Source organism: Microtus oregoni, unplaced genomic scaffold, assembly GCF_018167655.1.
Source record: "Microtus oregoni isolate MIOR12 unplaced genomic scaffold, Mior012 000018F_ref0000195, whole genome shotgun sequence".
Taxonomy (NCBI): domain Eukaryota; kingdom Metazoa; phylum Chordata; class Mammalia; order Rodentia; family Cricetidae; genus Microtus; species Microtus oregoni.
Window position 1 is genome coordinate 14,784,322 of NW_024543077.1, and position 17,452 is coordinate 14,801,773.

A 17,452-nucleotide genomic window follows, 5' to 3' on the forward strand; every position below is an offset into this window, starting at 1 on the left:
AAAATGATCCTAAAATGAAATGAAAGCTAAAAATGCAAGTTAGAGAACTGAAACAATTTCAGAGCTGTGGATGGTCGCCATCACAGTCGGGCTTTCAGCCTTCTCGAGGATGGAGAAGAGCAGTAATATCCACAGAATCACCAACTTCAAACCAGTTCTTGTGCCGTAATGGTGCACACCTGGAATTACAGGATTTGGGAGCAGGGTGGGAGGAGGAGGAGTTTTAGGCTGGCCTGGGTTAAATAGTAAGAACTTGTCAAGAGAGAGAGAGAGAAACAGAGAGAGACAGACAGACAGAAAAGGCAGAATTTTAAATAATTTAATTGATATAATTATTTGATAATGAGTAAATTATATAGGAAAATTATGATTCAAAATATATTACATACCACCAATAAAATCTTACTGCTGAAGGCTCAGAGGGAACAGAGACCATGTTCCACATCAATTATAAACCTACCTTAGCAATTTCTTCTTCCAGTCGTTCTTGATATTGTTTCTCCATCATCATGGTTATATCTCTTTCTTGCCTCCCTTCAAATCCATCAGAACACTAAACGAAAAAGCAAAACATGACATATTCATTTACAAATTGTATTACCACCTACTTTTATGCTCTTAATCTCAAAATGTTTCTAAAATATCAGCTTACCAAACTTCTGAATACTTTTTAACAAAATTCAAATTTCAGTTGTTTTTAATTAAAAACATTAATTCTAATAATTCTAATAAAATATACTTACTACTGTGAAAGGGAGAAAGACATTTACACTTACAATAAACAATTCTAAGACAACTTAAGGGTATTTAAAATAAGATTATGCTTCCTTTAAGTTAAATGTCAAGTTGGGATCACATTTCTTGGTTAATATTTTTTCTTCTTCATTGTAGTTAGTTATATGATCCAATTTTCTACAAATACAAGAAAAGTTTGTCAGCACACCAAACAGGGATTTCCTGAAATGTAAAGATATTCTTAGCATCAAAGTATTTAATAAGTACGTGAATTTCTATTTTAATAGGTTTTGTTTTATGTGCTGTTTTACATTTATTCATTTTTGTGACTGTGTGTACACATGTATGTCACTTTAGGCATGTTATATAGTCAAAAGTCAACAGGTGGGGTTATATTTTCTTCTTCTACTATTGTGTTTTATAGAGATCAAACTCAGGTCTTCGGCAGGTGCCTTAGCCTGCTGAGCCATCTTCTAGTCCTTATGGGTCATCTCGGGCATTGCTGTCTCTAGACCTGATGTGTTCACTGGTCACTTCCTATGTGACCTCACCCGTTATATAAATGCTGTCAAGTTCCACATTCTCTACTGAACATAGGATCACAGCATTTTTCTACATGTTTCTAATATATATATATAAATGATGTTAAAATAAGAAAGAAAAAGACCATCAATTTGAGTGTAGGAAGGGCACACGAGGGAGACCCAAAGATGGAAAGGAACAGGACAGATGACGTAATCAATTATCACTATACTATAATCAAATGAAAAAGTCAAGACAAATTTAAATTGTTAACATTTGGATAAGCAACCAAAACCACCACAAACAAAGTAGACCTCACATTAACTTTCTCTTTCTCAGTGTTTTTCTCATGCTATGAAAATAAGGCAAGTTTCTTTAAATATTTTGTCTTTAGTAGATAGTTATTATAACATTCATAAAATGAGAGTAAGAAAATCAGGTTATTTAAGTGTTTGAAAATAAAGAGAATAAATATAATACCTCTGTGGTGCTGGCACTATGTTCATTTAGACAATTTCCACAGAACACTGCTTCCTGTGTATCAGATTCTTTAAACACCACCGAATCAATGCAGACCCTAAATAGAAATAAAAGACAGTTACAGATGGTATTAAGGGTTTTCAGTCATTTCCAAAATTTATAGCATACATATATATACTGGGAAAGGGGGAAACAAAAAGTGATATGCCAAGTTACAGATACTGTAACTTAAGCCTCATTTATGTCTAACTTTTATACTTAAAGCAACGAAACTAAAAGAGTAGTTTTATAGATCAACAAATAAACTATACAGAGTTTTATAGGGTATATTAAGGTATGTCTGGAGGCATTAGTTTTACAAATTTATTGAAGATACTTTATCTAGTAAAAAAAATAAAATCCCAATTTTATGAAAATATATTTAACACACACAAGGCTGCCAGGAGGCACGCACCAACAGTCAGAATGATCACTTACAGTGGGAATGAGGTACAGTGGCAGGAACAGAACATGCCTACTTAACATAGTTATTTTCAATTTGTTGTTTTTAATCTATCTTGTGTATTCTTCAGTATATGTCTTCTTTTTACATTGTTCTACAAGCATTCATTAATTTACCATATTTTTCTAAAGTGCTTAGTGTACATACTAAAAATAAAGCAACATGAACATTTAGGAACATAGGAGAAGGTAAATGGAGAAAATTATGATTTTTATTTTAAGCAATAAAACTCACTCCCCATTCATTTGTGACCATACTGCCTTCTTTATTACATTCTCTTATTTTTCTTTTCCAATTTCTTTTTTTCCCTGTTCTACTTTTCTTTCTTCTATTTTCTCTCATAGTTTTTCTGTCTAAAACTGACCATATACAAATAATGTCACTGTTGAGCTTTATAAGTTAACTTCCAGTGGCACTTTGCTCTTTCGAACTGTTCAGAAATATAAACAATGTTACAATACCCAATATTACAGTTGAAGCTTCCATCTTTATTTATGATAAAAAAAATCTCATAGCTGTTAAGTGTAATACCTAAAATCCTGACACTTCATTGGCAATGACTTCATTCTGTGTGCAACCTTTATTGGTATTTATCCCAAATCGAAAATCTCCAGTTTGGTAACACTGAATTCACTGCTGCCCTCCAGACCTGATGTGTTCACTGGTCACTTCCTATGTGACCTCACCTTTTATATAAATGCAGTCAAGTTCCACATTCTCTACTGAACACAGGATCACAGTATTTTTCTACATGTTTCTAATAACTTCTCTATCATATGTACCAATAGTCATCCTTTATTATGTTTTCCTGGTATTCTAGTAGGCAATATTACAGAAATGTGCAATGAAAATGTTATAGAGACATGGGCTTAAATTCCAATAGTTTATAGCCCCAGTCACTACTATCTCTTAATCATTACTCATGAATAATTTATGAATAATGACATTTCACAATTACAATGAAATGCCTTAGAAAAGCCACTTTATATACATCTCATTCATTTTTAAAAAATCAATTTAAAGGTATATTAAAGGCATTCAATATCATCAGGCACCTCCTAGCATTTGCATTGTAGCCGAGTCAATGGCCTCACCTTCCCTGAGGCCCCTTCTCCTCCAAATTTCCTTTCTGCTTTCATATCACAATGTGCTCTTTTGCCCCTCCTTCACCTTCCCCAGCAACAATGTCTGCTCTCAGTTCCTATGCCCCCCACAAACAAAAGACATAAAACTCACAACTAGAAATGATTTTTAGTATAGAAAATAGCATTATGAAAAATAAAGTTAACCAAGACAAGTTCAATATTCAAATAACACCTAGATGAAATCAAGATCAACATCTAATAAAAATTGGAGTGCAAGCAAAAGATTTTTAAAAATTAGTCTAATTAATGATAAAAATTATCAACCCTTCTTATAGTATACTTATATGGACAAATTTCATGCACAGTACAACTTTTAAGACAAAATACAAATTTAAGACAAATACAAGATAAATTTGTTTACTGAACAGACAGTGGCATTTGGCCCTGTTCTGATCTAGTGCACACACTATACCTTTCATTGCAGAGGTTTACATCAGTTGTCGCATCTTCAGGTTTTCTCACCAATATTGTTTCTTCTGAAGTACGTTCATCAACGTTTTGTGTGTCATTTTCATCCTGTGTAAGTTGGTGTAAAGGTAGAGAGGACAAGACAAAGAGAAAACCTGTCATCTTAGAAACAGCAAGTCCTACTTCTATACTGGTACAAAATGAAACAGAAACATTTGGGCATGATGTTAGACCCACAGGGTACCTGAGATTTTGTTGTTGTTTTGTTTTTAGCTCATTATTAAATAAAGCCAGACAAGATGAATATAGGATGCTATGAAAACCAGTGAGTAACAGGATACAAACTATGCTCCAAAGGCTATTTCAATTGGTCACTATTCTATTAGTAACAGGATACAAACTATGCTCCAAAGGCTATTTCAATTGGTCACTATTCTATTAGGCGTCCTCTACTACATGCCTACCTCCTGAATATATTTATTTCCTTTCTTGTATGTCTATGTGTGTGATTATGTGCATGTACATGCATGTTTGTGCATATACATGTTATATGGGGGTGCATCGGCATGGAAGTCAGAGGTCAGCAGATGTTTTCCTCTTTCAGTCTCTCAGTTTTTTAGACAGTTTCTCAACATAGTTGGAACTTGTTATTTAGGCTAGACTGGCTGGGAAGCTGGCTAGCCCCAGGGAATACTCCTGTGTCTACCTCCCCCAAACTGGCATTACAGGACATGCCACCTCTTATAGGGCTTGGAGGAATTAAGCTCAGGTCCTCTTCTTGTACAGCAAGTTCTTTACCGAGACATGCTCCAGCCCCCTGAGTATGTCTCAAAGGGAACTCTTACCTAGTACTTCCTAGTATGTCTCAAAGGGAACTCTTACCTAGTACTTCCTAGCGGGAAAAATAAAAAACGATCAGATAATATCATAACTTTACAGACTAATATTTTACTATCTTTACTCAATTCATTCACAAACATTGACTGAGCCTTTACCATGTGCAATTCAAATGCTGTGCTGACAGGAAAAACTGAACACAGGATTCTCTGATTTCAAAGTTTGGAATTTTGTGGCAGAGGTAGATTAGTAAACAAGTATAATAAAATAAAAAGTCCTGTGATATAAATAGATGCTTAACAGAGAACATTAAAACATGAAAGAAAAAAGGGTAACCAGGCATCTAGGCTAAGGGAAGTTGAGAGGAACAGAGGGAAAGATGTCTATGCCTAGGAAGGCAGGAGAAGATGACAAAAGAAGGGAACACTTAAACCAACTCTAACAAGAAACAGGTACACATCAAAAAGAATGGTGAAGGATGGGTACCACTGGGGAAAGGAATAGCATTGCAACAAAGCCCAGGAGAGAGAGTTTGGGTTCATCTGGCTGGGACAATGATGCTCTGCAGTCCTGACCTATTCCCGAGGGACTTGGGATGTTTCTGCAGTTACAGCTAATTTGCTGGGTTAAAACATTCATTACCCAATGTGCAAAGAAGAGTTTGGAAAGCAGTTTTGAGAAAGACGGGCTGATAAGCTTTTCTCTTGGTTACTACCAAGAGAAACACCAATCAAAGAGCTTTCTGTGTTACTACAGAACTGCCTGAATGGTAACTGTGAGTTACCATTGCTACACAGAGAAGTTTTACCGTCTGGTCAGTGTAAAAACTTTTGGTTGATTATCTACCACTTGAAAGAAAACTTTGGACTCCTAGGCTCAGGCGAGCGCTGTTGGTACACAATTTGAACATGTTATCACACTCACACTGAGGAATCACAGTGTGTCAAGTGACTCTACTGAGAGAGGGCACATGCACCTCCTTTCCAAAGGATGACTCTGGCCGTGCATCCTTTCAAGCCCTTCCAAACCAAGCTTGGCCATGTGTCCTTTTGCTGTGATGGGTCCTAGCCCTACATACAACTAAAAATCTTGAAAATTTACCCTAGCATTTTAGCAGAACTGAATGACAAAAACTATCTCAAATAGTCTCTTTTGCCATTTTTCCTACAACTTAAAAATAAGAACATTAATCACTGACAATATTTGCTGTTATTTTTGTGATATGCCTATTAAGTTATATTATGTTGTATATATCATCTGATTTTTAAGAACGCATTATAAAATAACTAAAACAGAAGAAAACAGATACATATGGATGGTGTGTGATAATATTAGTTATGTGCAAAACAAAGTAATTATCTTCTTTAAAATATAAAAACAGACCCATTGCCTTAAAAAAATATTACATGTAACAGGTTGACAATGTGGACTGCTGTCCCACAGTGTGTCCTGGTTCAAACTCCGGTAAACAATACAAGGAAAACATTTCAGCAATGAAATCCAACTGTTTCATTTCCTTTAACATTTAACATTCATATATATTTCAACATGACTTAAAAAACCATCTCAGAGAGTTACATAGCATTCAATTTCTGGAAATTTCTTCGGCTCCCTGATATAAATGCTCTAACACAAACATATAAATGGTTAGTATTTCTAGTATCCTTTCCCATGTCCACTTATTTTAGACCGTCTTGACTGACAGAACAGTGGGCAATAAAACAAATGCAAACTCTTTATGTTCTATCCCACAGACCTTGCTTAACCGCGTCTGCAGTACCACGAGCTTGCTGTATTCATCTGATAATTTACTGAGAAGGGTTTGCACGTGACCTTGAAAATCTGGGGAAAAACAATTATAATTTTAGTTCACAATACAAGTTTGTCTTTTTAAAAAAGTATGGTTTACCTACTTACAAGTTTAGTGAAAAAAGTCTGGTAGCAATAAAACCCATATATCAAGCAATAAAAAAAATTTTAAAAATCATTACTGTGAAATAAGTGGTATAACATTCACTTGAAAACTTCATCCCAAGATACATTAGTTTCTGTAGCTATTTATTAGTGGGTTGCTTTTTACCTATACAAATATACTGGGAACATACATCTGTAAAAGAACACCAAGAAATTCAAGATGTAATATGAAGAAAATTGTCTCTTTCTTTCTTTAGCCCTGGTTGGTCTGGAATCCCAGAGATCCACCTGCCTCTGTCTCTTGAGCATGAGTATTGAGAACAAGGTTTGCATCATGACACCTGGCAAAGGATAGTTCTTAATCTATCTCACTTCTCAACTGTTTTGTTATTCATTTTTAAAGTAATAAAAGATAAATTTAAACTTAATAAACTCAGTAATTTTTTAATGATTTAAAAGCATCTACAGTTAGAATCATTGACAGACAGAATTAGAATACTGAAATAATGGGAATGGAGAACTAAAGGAGAAAGAAAGAAAAAAAGTGGAATGTTTAAATCATCCAGAGTACAATTGTTACACTACAAAGCCTAAAAGTATATAATAATTATAAATTTCACGCCTAAAGATAAGACACTAAGATAGAAAACACATCTATAATTAATTTAGGATTAAAGCTATGTTTACAAGCAATTTACCTGAGCAAATTAAATACTGTTTAATAGTATGGTAAGCTTTTTACCTTGAACTTGGTATCTATACTCTTGTAATTTTAGATTTCGATTTTGATTGTAAACATTAGAATTCTCTTTCTCTTCTATATTCATTTCACATTTTAAAGGAGTATAGTGTTCATCAAGAAAACTGTTCAGACTCTGTTAAGAAAATTGAATATTTTAAATTAAAAGTTTGATTTTTTTTCTAAATATTATAAAACATTATCAACCTAAAGGTGAAAGGTCAAAATAGTATGAATGGAATCTTAATTCCCTCTTCCTCCACATGTGAGATCAATCTGCAGAAAAACCACGTTTCTCTTTGACATGAAATTATTCTTTTATCAGGAAGAGATTAATAATCTTAATTACACAAAATAATGTGCTTTTTTTCTGTTTCCTTTTAACACTGGAATTTATCAAGAAGTGTAAGTGTTCACTCCCTACCATGGTTCCTACTGTCTACCTTGAAAATACCTCATACTATGTCAAGTATCCTTGAACAACCTTCACAAAGTGAGAGGTTCAAATGACAATTACAGAGGTCTGCCAAACCCAGCAAAATGAGTGTATATCAAGGAAGAGACTGTGCTAGTGCCCTTTCTATGATGTGCAAGTGTGCGCTTGGTCTGCACATACATGAAGTTAAAAATACCCAGCACAACGTTCTCCACAACAACTGATAATCCACTAGAATTCAAAATATGATTTCATGTTCTGTAACTTGATAAGCCATCCCAGTTAGTTTTCCCTTTGTCCTTCACACAATTGGTTTAAATTGTGATTTAAAACATTTAAAAACCAAGTAGTTTATTGCTGCTATTTCTTGCAAGTTTAAAAGTTAAACCACACTGCCAGCAGCTGAGCATATTTCCAGCCCAGTCCCATGGTAGCACTGATCCCTTGGCACCCTTCATGAACCAACTGGGTCCCAGAAAGGTTAACTGGTGCCTCTTTGAAAAGAGCAATGCTTATGCTATCTGCTAGGCTAGACGTATATAAATTTCTTTGTTATTTTTCTGTGCTGACAGAGATTGAATCCAAGATCTTAAATGGAACCGGCAAGCTCTGAGTCACTGATCACATCCAAATTGGCTAAATGTTCATTTAAAATTTAGTACTCAGGAATACTTTCTAAGTAAAGTTCTATATATATAAGATTCAGGAAAACATGGGTGGAAGATTCTGCTTATTAAATCAGGAGAAATTTAGACTTTGACAGTTCTTGTCCAAACCCTCCTTCCCCATTCTTTTTTTTTTTTTTTCTTTTTCTTTTCTGGTTTTATGAGACACCATTTTTCTGTTGTTTTGGAGCCTGTCCTGGAACTAGGTCTTGTAGACTAAGCTGGTCTCGAACCTCTCAAGTGCTGGGATTAAAGGCCTGCGCCACCACTGCCCAGCTAAAACCCCTTTTAAAGGACCATTTTACCTCTGAAATAGAACAGCACTCCTCAGACACTGCCTTCTCAAGTCGTCCAATGAGCACAGGCAAAGGCTCTTTATGACCGCCTAGCAGGAAACATGCCACGTGTGAGCCATTCACTGTACATGTGGAAGCAATCCTGTCCTATTTAACCGTTTCAACTAGAAGCTTCCCCAAAATAAGACACATTTTAATTTCTTCCAAATTTATTTTCCATTATGTAATTTAACTGCCTCAATAAATTTCTAAGATTTGCAATTTCTATTCTATAAAAGGGTATAGAGCAGTGACCTATACCGTGATGCAGGAAATACATCTACATACTTATCCATTAAGTACATCATTGCAAAACTCAAATAAAACTTCCACAATTGACTCTTTAGTTTTTTGCACAGGGACACACACAGTTCAGCGGTTGGGTACTTTGATCAGCATGTGCAGGCCCTGGGTTTCAGCCTTAGAGCGACAAAATTAAGTTAATTATTAAAATAAAAATTTTAAAAATGTTTACCATTCTCTTCTCCTCTTCAGAAACACTTTGAACTACTCACTGAACTGTTTTATCACCTCCTAAGAGAACAAGCAAGCGTCAACAGAAAACACTGGGTAGGTTTTCTGAAGACAGTATATCAATACAAACAACGTGCGCAAATACAAGTAAAATCTTACTGAATTAAAAACAAACAAACAAACCAAAGAACTCTTGAAATAAAAACCTGGCATCATTCTTTAAATGACTCTTGAAATCTTACTTTTTTCAACATAGCAATTCAGCTAGACCCTTAAGAAGAATCTCATTCCTTATGGTAAATATGGGAGCCAAAGGCAGCTAAATGGCAGGAGGCCCTCAACTGCAGCAACCCCAGAACAGGCTCCACCTTCCACTGTGACTTCTAGAATGTACTTTCCACAGTGCCATCAAGGTTTCCTGCTCATCCTCCATCTCCAGATGTCACTCCGTTCTTGGGGTGGGGGCCTCTGGTCTCCTTCCGTGGTGATTCTATTTATTATTTCCAGCCTAAAAGTCTGCCCTGGGTTTTGGACTTCCCCTTTCAACTCATTAGTATTATTTCTTTTCCTAGTTAGCACACATACTTAACTTATATGTTCTAAACTGACTTTCTTATTTGTCTATGGTCTGCTCCCCTTTTTAAGTGAACTCACCTAATGCGGGTACGTAGGTAAGACACTTGAAGTGAACTCACCTAATGCGGGTACATAGGTAAGACACTTGAAGTGAACTCACCTAATGCGGGTACATAGGTAAGACACTTGAAGTGAACTCACCTAATGCGGGTACATAGGTAAGACACTTGAAGGTCGGTCTCAGCCCCTCACCCTTCCCGCTGCTATAGACTGCCAGAATGGCATGGAGTTTTCACTGTTAAACTCCACTCACATTGCCCGTCCACTCTCAAGGATATTTAGCTCAACATTATTGGGACTATAGCTAAGGTTGTTTAACTCATCTTTTCATTAATTATTTCATTTTTTCCAGTTAATCACACTGGTGTCATCTTAAATAAAAATATTACCGTTGCTTCCTCTATTTAACAGTCCTGCCGTAGGTCTGTCTGATCAGTAGGAGGAAGCTTAAGCATGCTTTACTCAAGACATAGGATTCTAACCAGGCACTTCCCACTCTGCAGCAGAGGGTTCTAACCAGGCACTTCCCACTCTGCAGCAGAGGGTTCTCACCAGGCACTTCCTACTCTGCAGCAGAGGGTTCTCACCAGGCACTTCCCACTCTGCAGCAGAGGGTTCTCACCAGGCACTTCCCACTCTGCAGCAGAGGGTTCTCACCAGGCACTTCCCACTCTGCAGCAGAGGGTTCTCACCAGGCACTTCCCACTCTGCAGCAGAGGGTTCTCACCAGGCACTTCCCACTCTGCAGCAGAGGGTTCTCACCAGGCACTTCCCACTCTGCAGCAGAGGGTTCTCACCAGGCACTTCCCACTCTGCAGCAGAGGGTTCTCACCAGGCACTTCCCACTCTGCAGCAGAGGGTTCTCACCAGGCACTTCCCACTCTGCAGCAGAGGGTTCTCACCAGGCACTTCCCACTCTGCAGCAGAGGGTTCTCACCAGGCACTTCCTACTCTGCAGCAGAGGGTTCTCACCAGGCACTTGCCACTCTGCAGCAGAGGGTTCTAACCAGGCACTTGCCACTCTGCAGCAGAGGGTTCTAACCAGGCACTTGCCACTCTGCAGCAGAGGGTTCTCACCAGGCACTTCCCACTCTGCAGCGTATCTCCCACTACTTTCTTATGCAACTTTGAACTTTTAGTTCTTCAAAATGGATCCCCAAACTTTGACCCAATTGCTCCTGTCTCAGTGTCACAGGAAACACTAAACTTCTTACCTCTCTCTTCCACTCTGCATTCATCCTGGATCAACTAGATTTAGTCTGGTATACTTCAAATTACAATGCAGCCAATCAATAGAATATGCCCTAGACAGATGTGCTAATGTTTCTATAGTGGTGACCCAGCATGTATGTAAAGCAGGGTTTACAAGTTGTCAGTCTTGTCACTTGACATTCCAGGCACTTCCTGACTGGATGATACTTCCATGGGAAAACGATGCAGTGATTTTTGCTTTCTTGGGTACCTCAATGCTAGGAAGCCCAGGTATGGGATGGAAAGCCGCCTTATCCAATGGGCCGGAGACAAGGACAGAGTTACAGACTGCTTACTTGTGTCATGGAAATGGTCAGAAGCTGTTTACCTGTTTCTTGTGTCTGAAGAGCCTGCAGCTGGCACTGGTGCATTTTTTGAAGCTCATCCATCTTTTTCTCTTGAGCAGAAACAAGCTCGTCTCTGAGGCTACAAAGAGCTTCGTCTCTTTGCTTTTCCATATATTCACGCACCTGATCGGCATGAGCTGAATAAACAAGGGAAAGGCAAATCCGTTGGGCTTCCATCTGCAGCCTTAAATCATCCTTAAAGTGAACAGATATAAATATTAGGAAAAGTTAAAATTACAGTTTAACTTCTATTTCTTCACATGCACTGAACTTCAGAGGTTTACATTTCCTTATGAAGAAACTGGTCTGCTTCAGCCATCCTCCAGATGCACTGGCTTGCCTGTGTCTCTCACATTATCACAATGTAATAATGAATTGGGATACTTACTATAACTAACAAGATTTTAATTTTTTAAATAATATTTACATGCTAAAATGATAATAAACACCAATGTACTCAAAACTCAAATTAATAGTGATAAATTCCTGTTTATTCTGTTTTCTTTATATCTCTTTAGATTTAGAAAGAAAACATTAGAGACAAAATTTAATTCATGATGTTTGATTATTCCTTGACCACAAGTAACTGTTACCAAAAATTTGGAATGTATCTACTCTCATTTCCCAGTGTACATGTAAACAGCATATTAAACTGAGTATTTGTGTATTTATATAAGTGGCATTTATGTTGCAAATTTCTTTGCATTCCATATCAATATCCTTCTGATATCAATCCACATAGATGACAGGTTAATTTAATTGTAGTGTAGTATAAATGAACCACAATTGGTCCATTTTCCTTTCTGGATCACTGGTAAGCATGGGGTATTTTCAATCAAAAGGCAGTAAATTATTACATAGATCCACCTAAGACAAACGAGGAAATGGTTCAATGGAGAGCTGCCCGGCATGTGTCAGAATCATCTGGAATGTTTGCTGACACAAGTTTATGGTATCTGTCCTCTGACCTTTGATTCAGGAAGTCTACAAAATACTAGTTCAAGCCTGTTTCCAATCGCTGCTGCTGTCCAGTGTCCCCACTCATCCACGCAGGAATGTAACTGCTGCTCATAGATAATACACAGGCGTAACTTTACTAGATCTTGTCAACTGATTTTTTTTTTTACAAATATAATTGAATTAATTTTAATTATAATAAAAAATGTGAATGCTCACATCCTTGTATCCATATCAGTAAGTCAGAGTTACTTTGCCAGTGTGCTAGGGATAAATACTATTTCACGCATATGACTTTGTTAGGTTAAGACTTGTTATGCTGTCATTTTGGTTTCTTATCTAAGACACATATCTGTTCATATTTTTGGTTCTTTAAATTCTTTATATTTCCTCATGTATTTATACCACCTTTATAGTCCACTGTTTATAATGTGGAAATATCTGATCCTAATAATTAAGCCTGTTTTAGGTACTGTTCATAAAAGAGACATGATAAATTTCTTAATGCTTTCCTTTGAGTTTGTTCTTTCTAATTAAAGCTTTCCTCTCTCTTAACTTTCTTACGTGTATGTCTTTAGCTAACATAATTAACATAACAAAATTAGAGGTAATTTTTCCTAAAGAGGAAGGACTTAATTCTCCAACTTCTCACCTTTAATGTAAAAATCAGTTGTCATAAAGCAATTATTGAATTTTATGAGCTTTCCCTGCTATCTTGGCTTACTGATTTAAGTCTTCTCAAATATTACCTCACCAGAATAGCCTCCCCTATACTTTATACAAAAAAAAAAAAAAAAAAAACAAAAAAAAACTCATCTTTGGGATATCGGGATATTCCTTTACATTGAAGAATGTACAGACCAGAGCAGGGGTGGGTGGTGGAGGCAGAGGCAGGTGGATCTCTGTGAGTTCGAGGCCAGCCTGGTCTACAAGAGCTAGTTCCAGGACAGGCTCCAAAACTACAGAGAAACCCTGTCTCAACAAACAAATAAAACAAACAAAACAAACAAACAAAAAAAACCCCCGACCAGAGCAGGGTAATGTATGCCAGGGTATACCAGGTCTTTAGTGTCTTGTATAAGTTTCAAACATCTTATCTATGATTAACATTTTGTCTCACTTGTCATAACCTTGCTCACGTCTTAGTCATATTATACTGACTAACTAGGAACTATAAAAACACGGTTGGAGAGCAAAGCTGGTAACTTGTTTTCACTGGAAATGCTTCTAAACACTGCAGAGACCGCTGCCACCCTTAGCAAATGTCCCTTCTATCCCCGACTTCCTATAGTTTTCTTTACTTTCCTACTCTTCTGATTTGTTTTTTGTTCCTTTCTAAATTTAAAACTACAAATGAGAGATTCTTTCCTAACAGAATTTAAAATGGATGTGGAAATTAAATAAACACAATTTTCAGGTGCTGAACAATTCTTCCATTCTTTAGATAGCCTGGTAATATTTTATGAAGAATCCATTCAGCCTCATTCCTACGTGTGATTAGTCTGTAACATTCTTTTCATGAACTATTCTTGCCTGGTCTGTATTTCAATACAAACCAGCCTCACAGGAGCTCTGTCTGTCTTCCTTCCTTGCTCCACAGATTCCCTTTTAAATCCTATTTAGTACCTAAACGGCCACTAAGAATTTGTGAAATCCACTTGTACAATGGTCACGGTGCAGTAGTGTTAGCTGGAGAGGTGAGAAGGAAGCCTGGTTACAGTTACAGTTCCTGTAATGGTTACTGGCTCACTAAGACTTTGTACTTCTATTTGAGTTAGTTTCAGCAATTTCTATTTCATCAGTAGAGTTTATTTATAGTACTCATTTCCTATTTTAAAATCCTTGCGCTTTCTGTACTTGGGTTTTGATTTCATTCTTCCTTTTATTTGTGGTTTCTCCCTTGATATTCTTGGAGATCTAAAATTGCAACCTACTGATCTTTTCAAATGATCAAAGTTCATCAAAGCTTTCCCTTTTGTTTATTCAAAATTCATTCATTTCTGTTCTAAATTTGCTAATATTTTATAGCTACTTTCTTTAAATGTGGAGACTTGGATGCTATTTTATATTTTCAATAGCTTACCTCATTTTCAGTATTTATTAAATCGGCATGTTTAGGTTCTAGAGAGATAACTCAGTGGTTTAGAGTATGGACTGTCTTCCAGGAAACCCAAGTTCATTTCCCCAGTCCCTACCTCACAGCCTCACAGCCAACAGTGACTCCATTTTCAGGGAAGTTAATGTCCTCTTCTGGCTTCTGAGGTTATTCACATGTCATGTATGCTCACCAGGGCACACATGTTAAGTAAAAGTAATTGGTGCACTCAAGGCTAATATTGTCCTTTCTATGTCATGCAACATGTAGTGTGCTTAAAAATATTCTTGTCTCTTGTACATCAGTGATGGAGGAAGGTCATTGGTTAAATAAAAAGAAACTGCTTGGCCCTCATTGGTTAGAAGATAGGTGGGAGGAGTAAACAGAACAGAACGCTGGGAGGAAGAGGAAGTGAGCTCAGACTCCACAGCTCTCCTCTCGGGAGCAGATGCCTCAGAGAGACGCCATGCTCCCAGCTCCCAGGCAGACGCACGTGATGAAGCTCCGACCCAGGATGGACATAGGCTAGAATCTTCCCGGTAAGCGCACCTAGGGGCGCAACACAGATGATTAGAAATGGGCTAAATTAATATGTGAGAATTAGCCTAGAAGAGGCTAGATAGAAATGGGCCAAGCAGTGATTAAATGAATACAGTTTGTGTGTTGTTATTTTGGGCATAAGCTAGCCAGGCACTCTTATTTCAACACATCAGTCCTTAGAGATCAACTATAAACCACTTAAATTTCAATAAATTTTCACCATGAACTAAATTAGTTATATATACAGCAAACTAATATTTCATATTAATCATTTCCCATTCAGAAATGAAAGTTTTCATTTATTCAGATCCCATTGCCCTTCATTCATGTTCTGCAGGGATGTTCATTTTTTCTATGTTAAGAAGAAGTCTTGCTACTTGTTCAGTCTGGCTTTGAATTCGCCATCAGCTCCCTGTGCTCCTGAGCGCTGAGAGGATGGCATATGCCACCACACCCAGGCTGTTAGATATTAAGTCTTTCCCTTTGTTTCTTATTAAATTATACCTGTCAATTATGACAGTTAACAGTCTTTCTCTCCATTAATATCATGTATCATTTTGTCTTTACAATGCTTAGAACTTTAGAAAATGTCAGACAGTAAATGACAAAGTTAGGCTCATCTTTCTCTTCTTGCTAAGTTTCCTTTGTTTCACTCTTCACACCTGAAAAAAGGACTGTATTTCCTTTTAAAAATTACACTGCTTTGTATCGATTTCTTCCAGGTACTGCAGTTTCGGCACACAGGGCATTAAGGAAGGCAGACCAGCAGTTCCGCCTGTGGTTCTTATGCTTCAGTATCTCTTCAAATTCAAACAACTTCTCTCAGTGTGAGAAATGACCGATTCCTGCCACTCCCGTGGCTACCTCACATGCCAACACTGGAGACTTTCTACAATATCTTTCTTTCTCCTTCTACCTCACATGCCAACACTGGAGACTTTCTACAATGTCTTTCTTTCTCCTTCTACCTCACATGCCAACACTGGAGACTTTCTACAATGTCTTTCTTTCTCCTTCTACCTCACATGCCAACACTGGAGACTTTCTACAATGTCTTTCTTTCTCCTTCTACCTCACATGCCAACACTGGAGACTTTCTACAATGTCTTTCTTTCTCCTTCTAGCCAAACTAGCCAAGTGCACTGAAAACAAACAAACAAATAATTTTTAGGAGCTAAAAAACCCAGAAAATATATCTCAAAGGTGTTCCTTTTCAGTTTAAAAGAAAGTCTATAATGGCCATATTTATTTTAATTTTAGTTAGAGATAGTATCAAGATCAGGGCAGCTAAAGTTGGAAATCAGGTCCTCTCCTGTTTAAAAAATTAAAACGGTATTTAATACCTTTGTAGTAACTCTCACACATTATACTTTCCAAAACAATTTCATATGTTTATTAATCAGTAATTGGATTTCTTGATTCTATTCATTGTATAAGGAAAATATCTCTATATTTGATATAAGATCATGAATGCGATTAGAAGTTGTCAGAAATAAAGACAAAACTTCCCATGGCTTCCTAGCTTCACACATACTTTCTTCCAATTCAAAGTCTGCTTTCCCTTCCTGTCTCCTTTCAAGGCCAAGCGCACAGGCCTATATCCGAGCCATCAAGCTCACCTCCATCTTTACAAGTGTTGTAATTTCCCCATTGCAGGCCCTTCCCTGTCATACAGAGGTCAGTTCAAAGGCTAACTCCTCCAAGACACCTTTCCTGATCACCATGCTTCCCCCGCTTAACACCCTTTCTTCACAGACTGATGTGGGAGAGTCTTTGTGTTGATTTCACTGGTTAATAAAGAAACTGCCTTGGCCCTTTGATAGGATAGAAAATTAGGTAGGCGGAGTAAACAGAACAGAATGCTGGGAAGAAGGGAAGTTAGGCAGACGCCATGCCTCTCCTCTCCAGGGCAGATGCGATGGAGCCAGCCGCCAGGTCAGACATGCTGAATCTTTCCCGGTAAGATACCACCTCATGGTGCTACACAAATTATTAGAAATGGGTTAAGCAAGATATGAGAGTTAGCCAAGAAGAGGCTAGACATAATGGGCCAGGCAGTGTTTATATGAATACAGTTTGTGTGTTGTTATTTCGGGTGTAAAACTAGTCGTGCGGGAGCCGGGAAGGACGAAAAGCAGGCCAGCCCGCTCCTCCTCACTACAATAGACCAACACTGCTGCTAACTACATTTCTCATTATCACTCGCCCTCCCCACTAGAATACATTCTTCCTGAGACTAGGGCTCTTATCTCTTGTCTGCCACTACATGCGTATCTGGAATAGAGTCAACAAATAAATGTTCCACTAATATAAAAACACGTAAAACTTAATTAGCATTTTATACTGTAGATAACCTACAAGAACTTTCCTGATTTTTCTAGTATTAGTATTTAACAAACCTAGTTATTAGTAATGATTATTAGTCATTGTCTTA

At 37.2% G+C, this 17,452-nt stretch overlaps 1 protein-coding gene across 12 annotated transcripts in view; it reads right to left on the reverse strand.

Moving 5' to 3' along the window:
• Nucleotides 1-17,452, reverse strand: part of LOC121458752 (A-kinase anchor protein 9-like) — a 136,942-nt gene that overhangs the window by 88,835 nt on the left and 30,655 nt on the right. For 10 of the 12 annotated variants that reach the window (XM_041668098.1, XM_041668096.1, XM_041668095.1 and 7 more), the window contains 7 exons: nt 11,408-11,621; nt 8,689-8,768; nt 7,286-7,418; nt 6,386-6,471; nt 3,797-3,900; nt 1,738-1,834; nt 461-553 (listed from right to left, as the gene is read on the reverse strand). In XM_041668098.1, the coding sequence (XP_041524032.1) occupies nt 461-553; nt 1,738-1,834; nt 3,797-3,900; nt 6,386-6,471; nt 7,286-7,418; nt 8,689-8,768; nt 11,408-11,621 (807 nt within the window). The remainder of the gene's footprint in view (nt 1-460; nt 554-1,737; nt 1,835-3,796; nt 3,901-6,385; nt 6,472-7,285; nt 7,419-8,688; nt 8,769-11,407; nt 11,622-17,452) is intronic. The other 2 variants (XM_041668097.1, XM_041668099.1) reach the window with 2 other exon arrangements.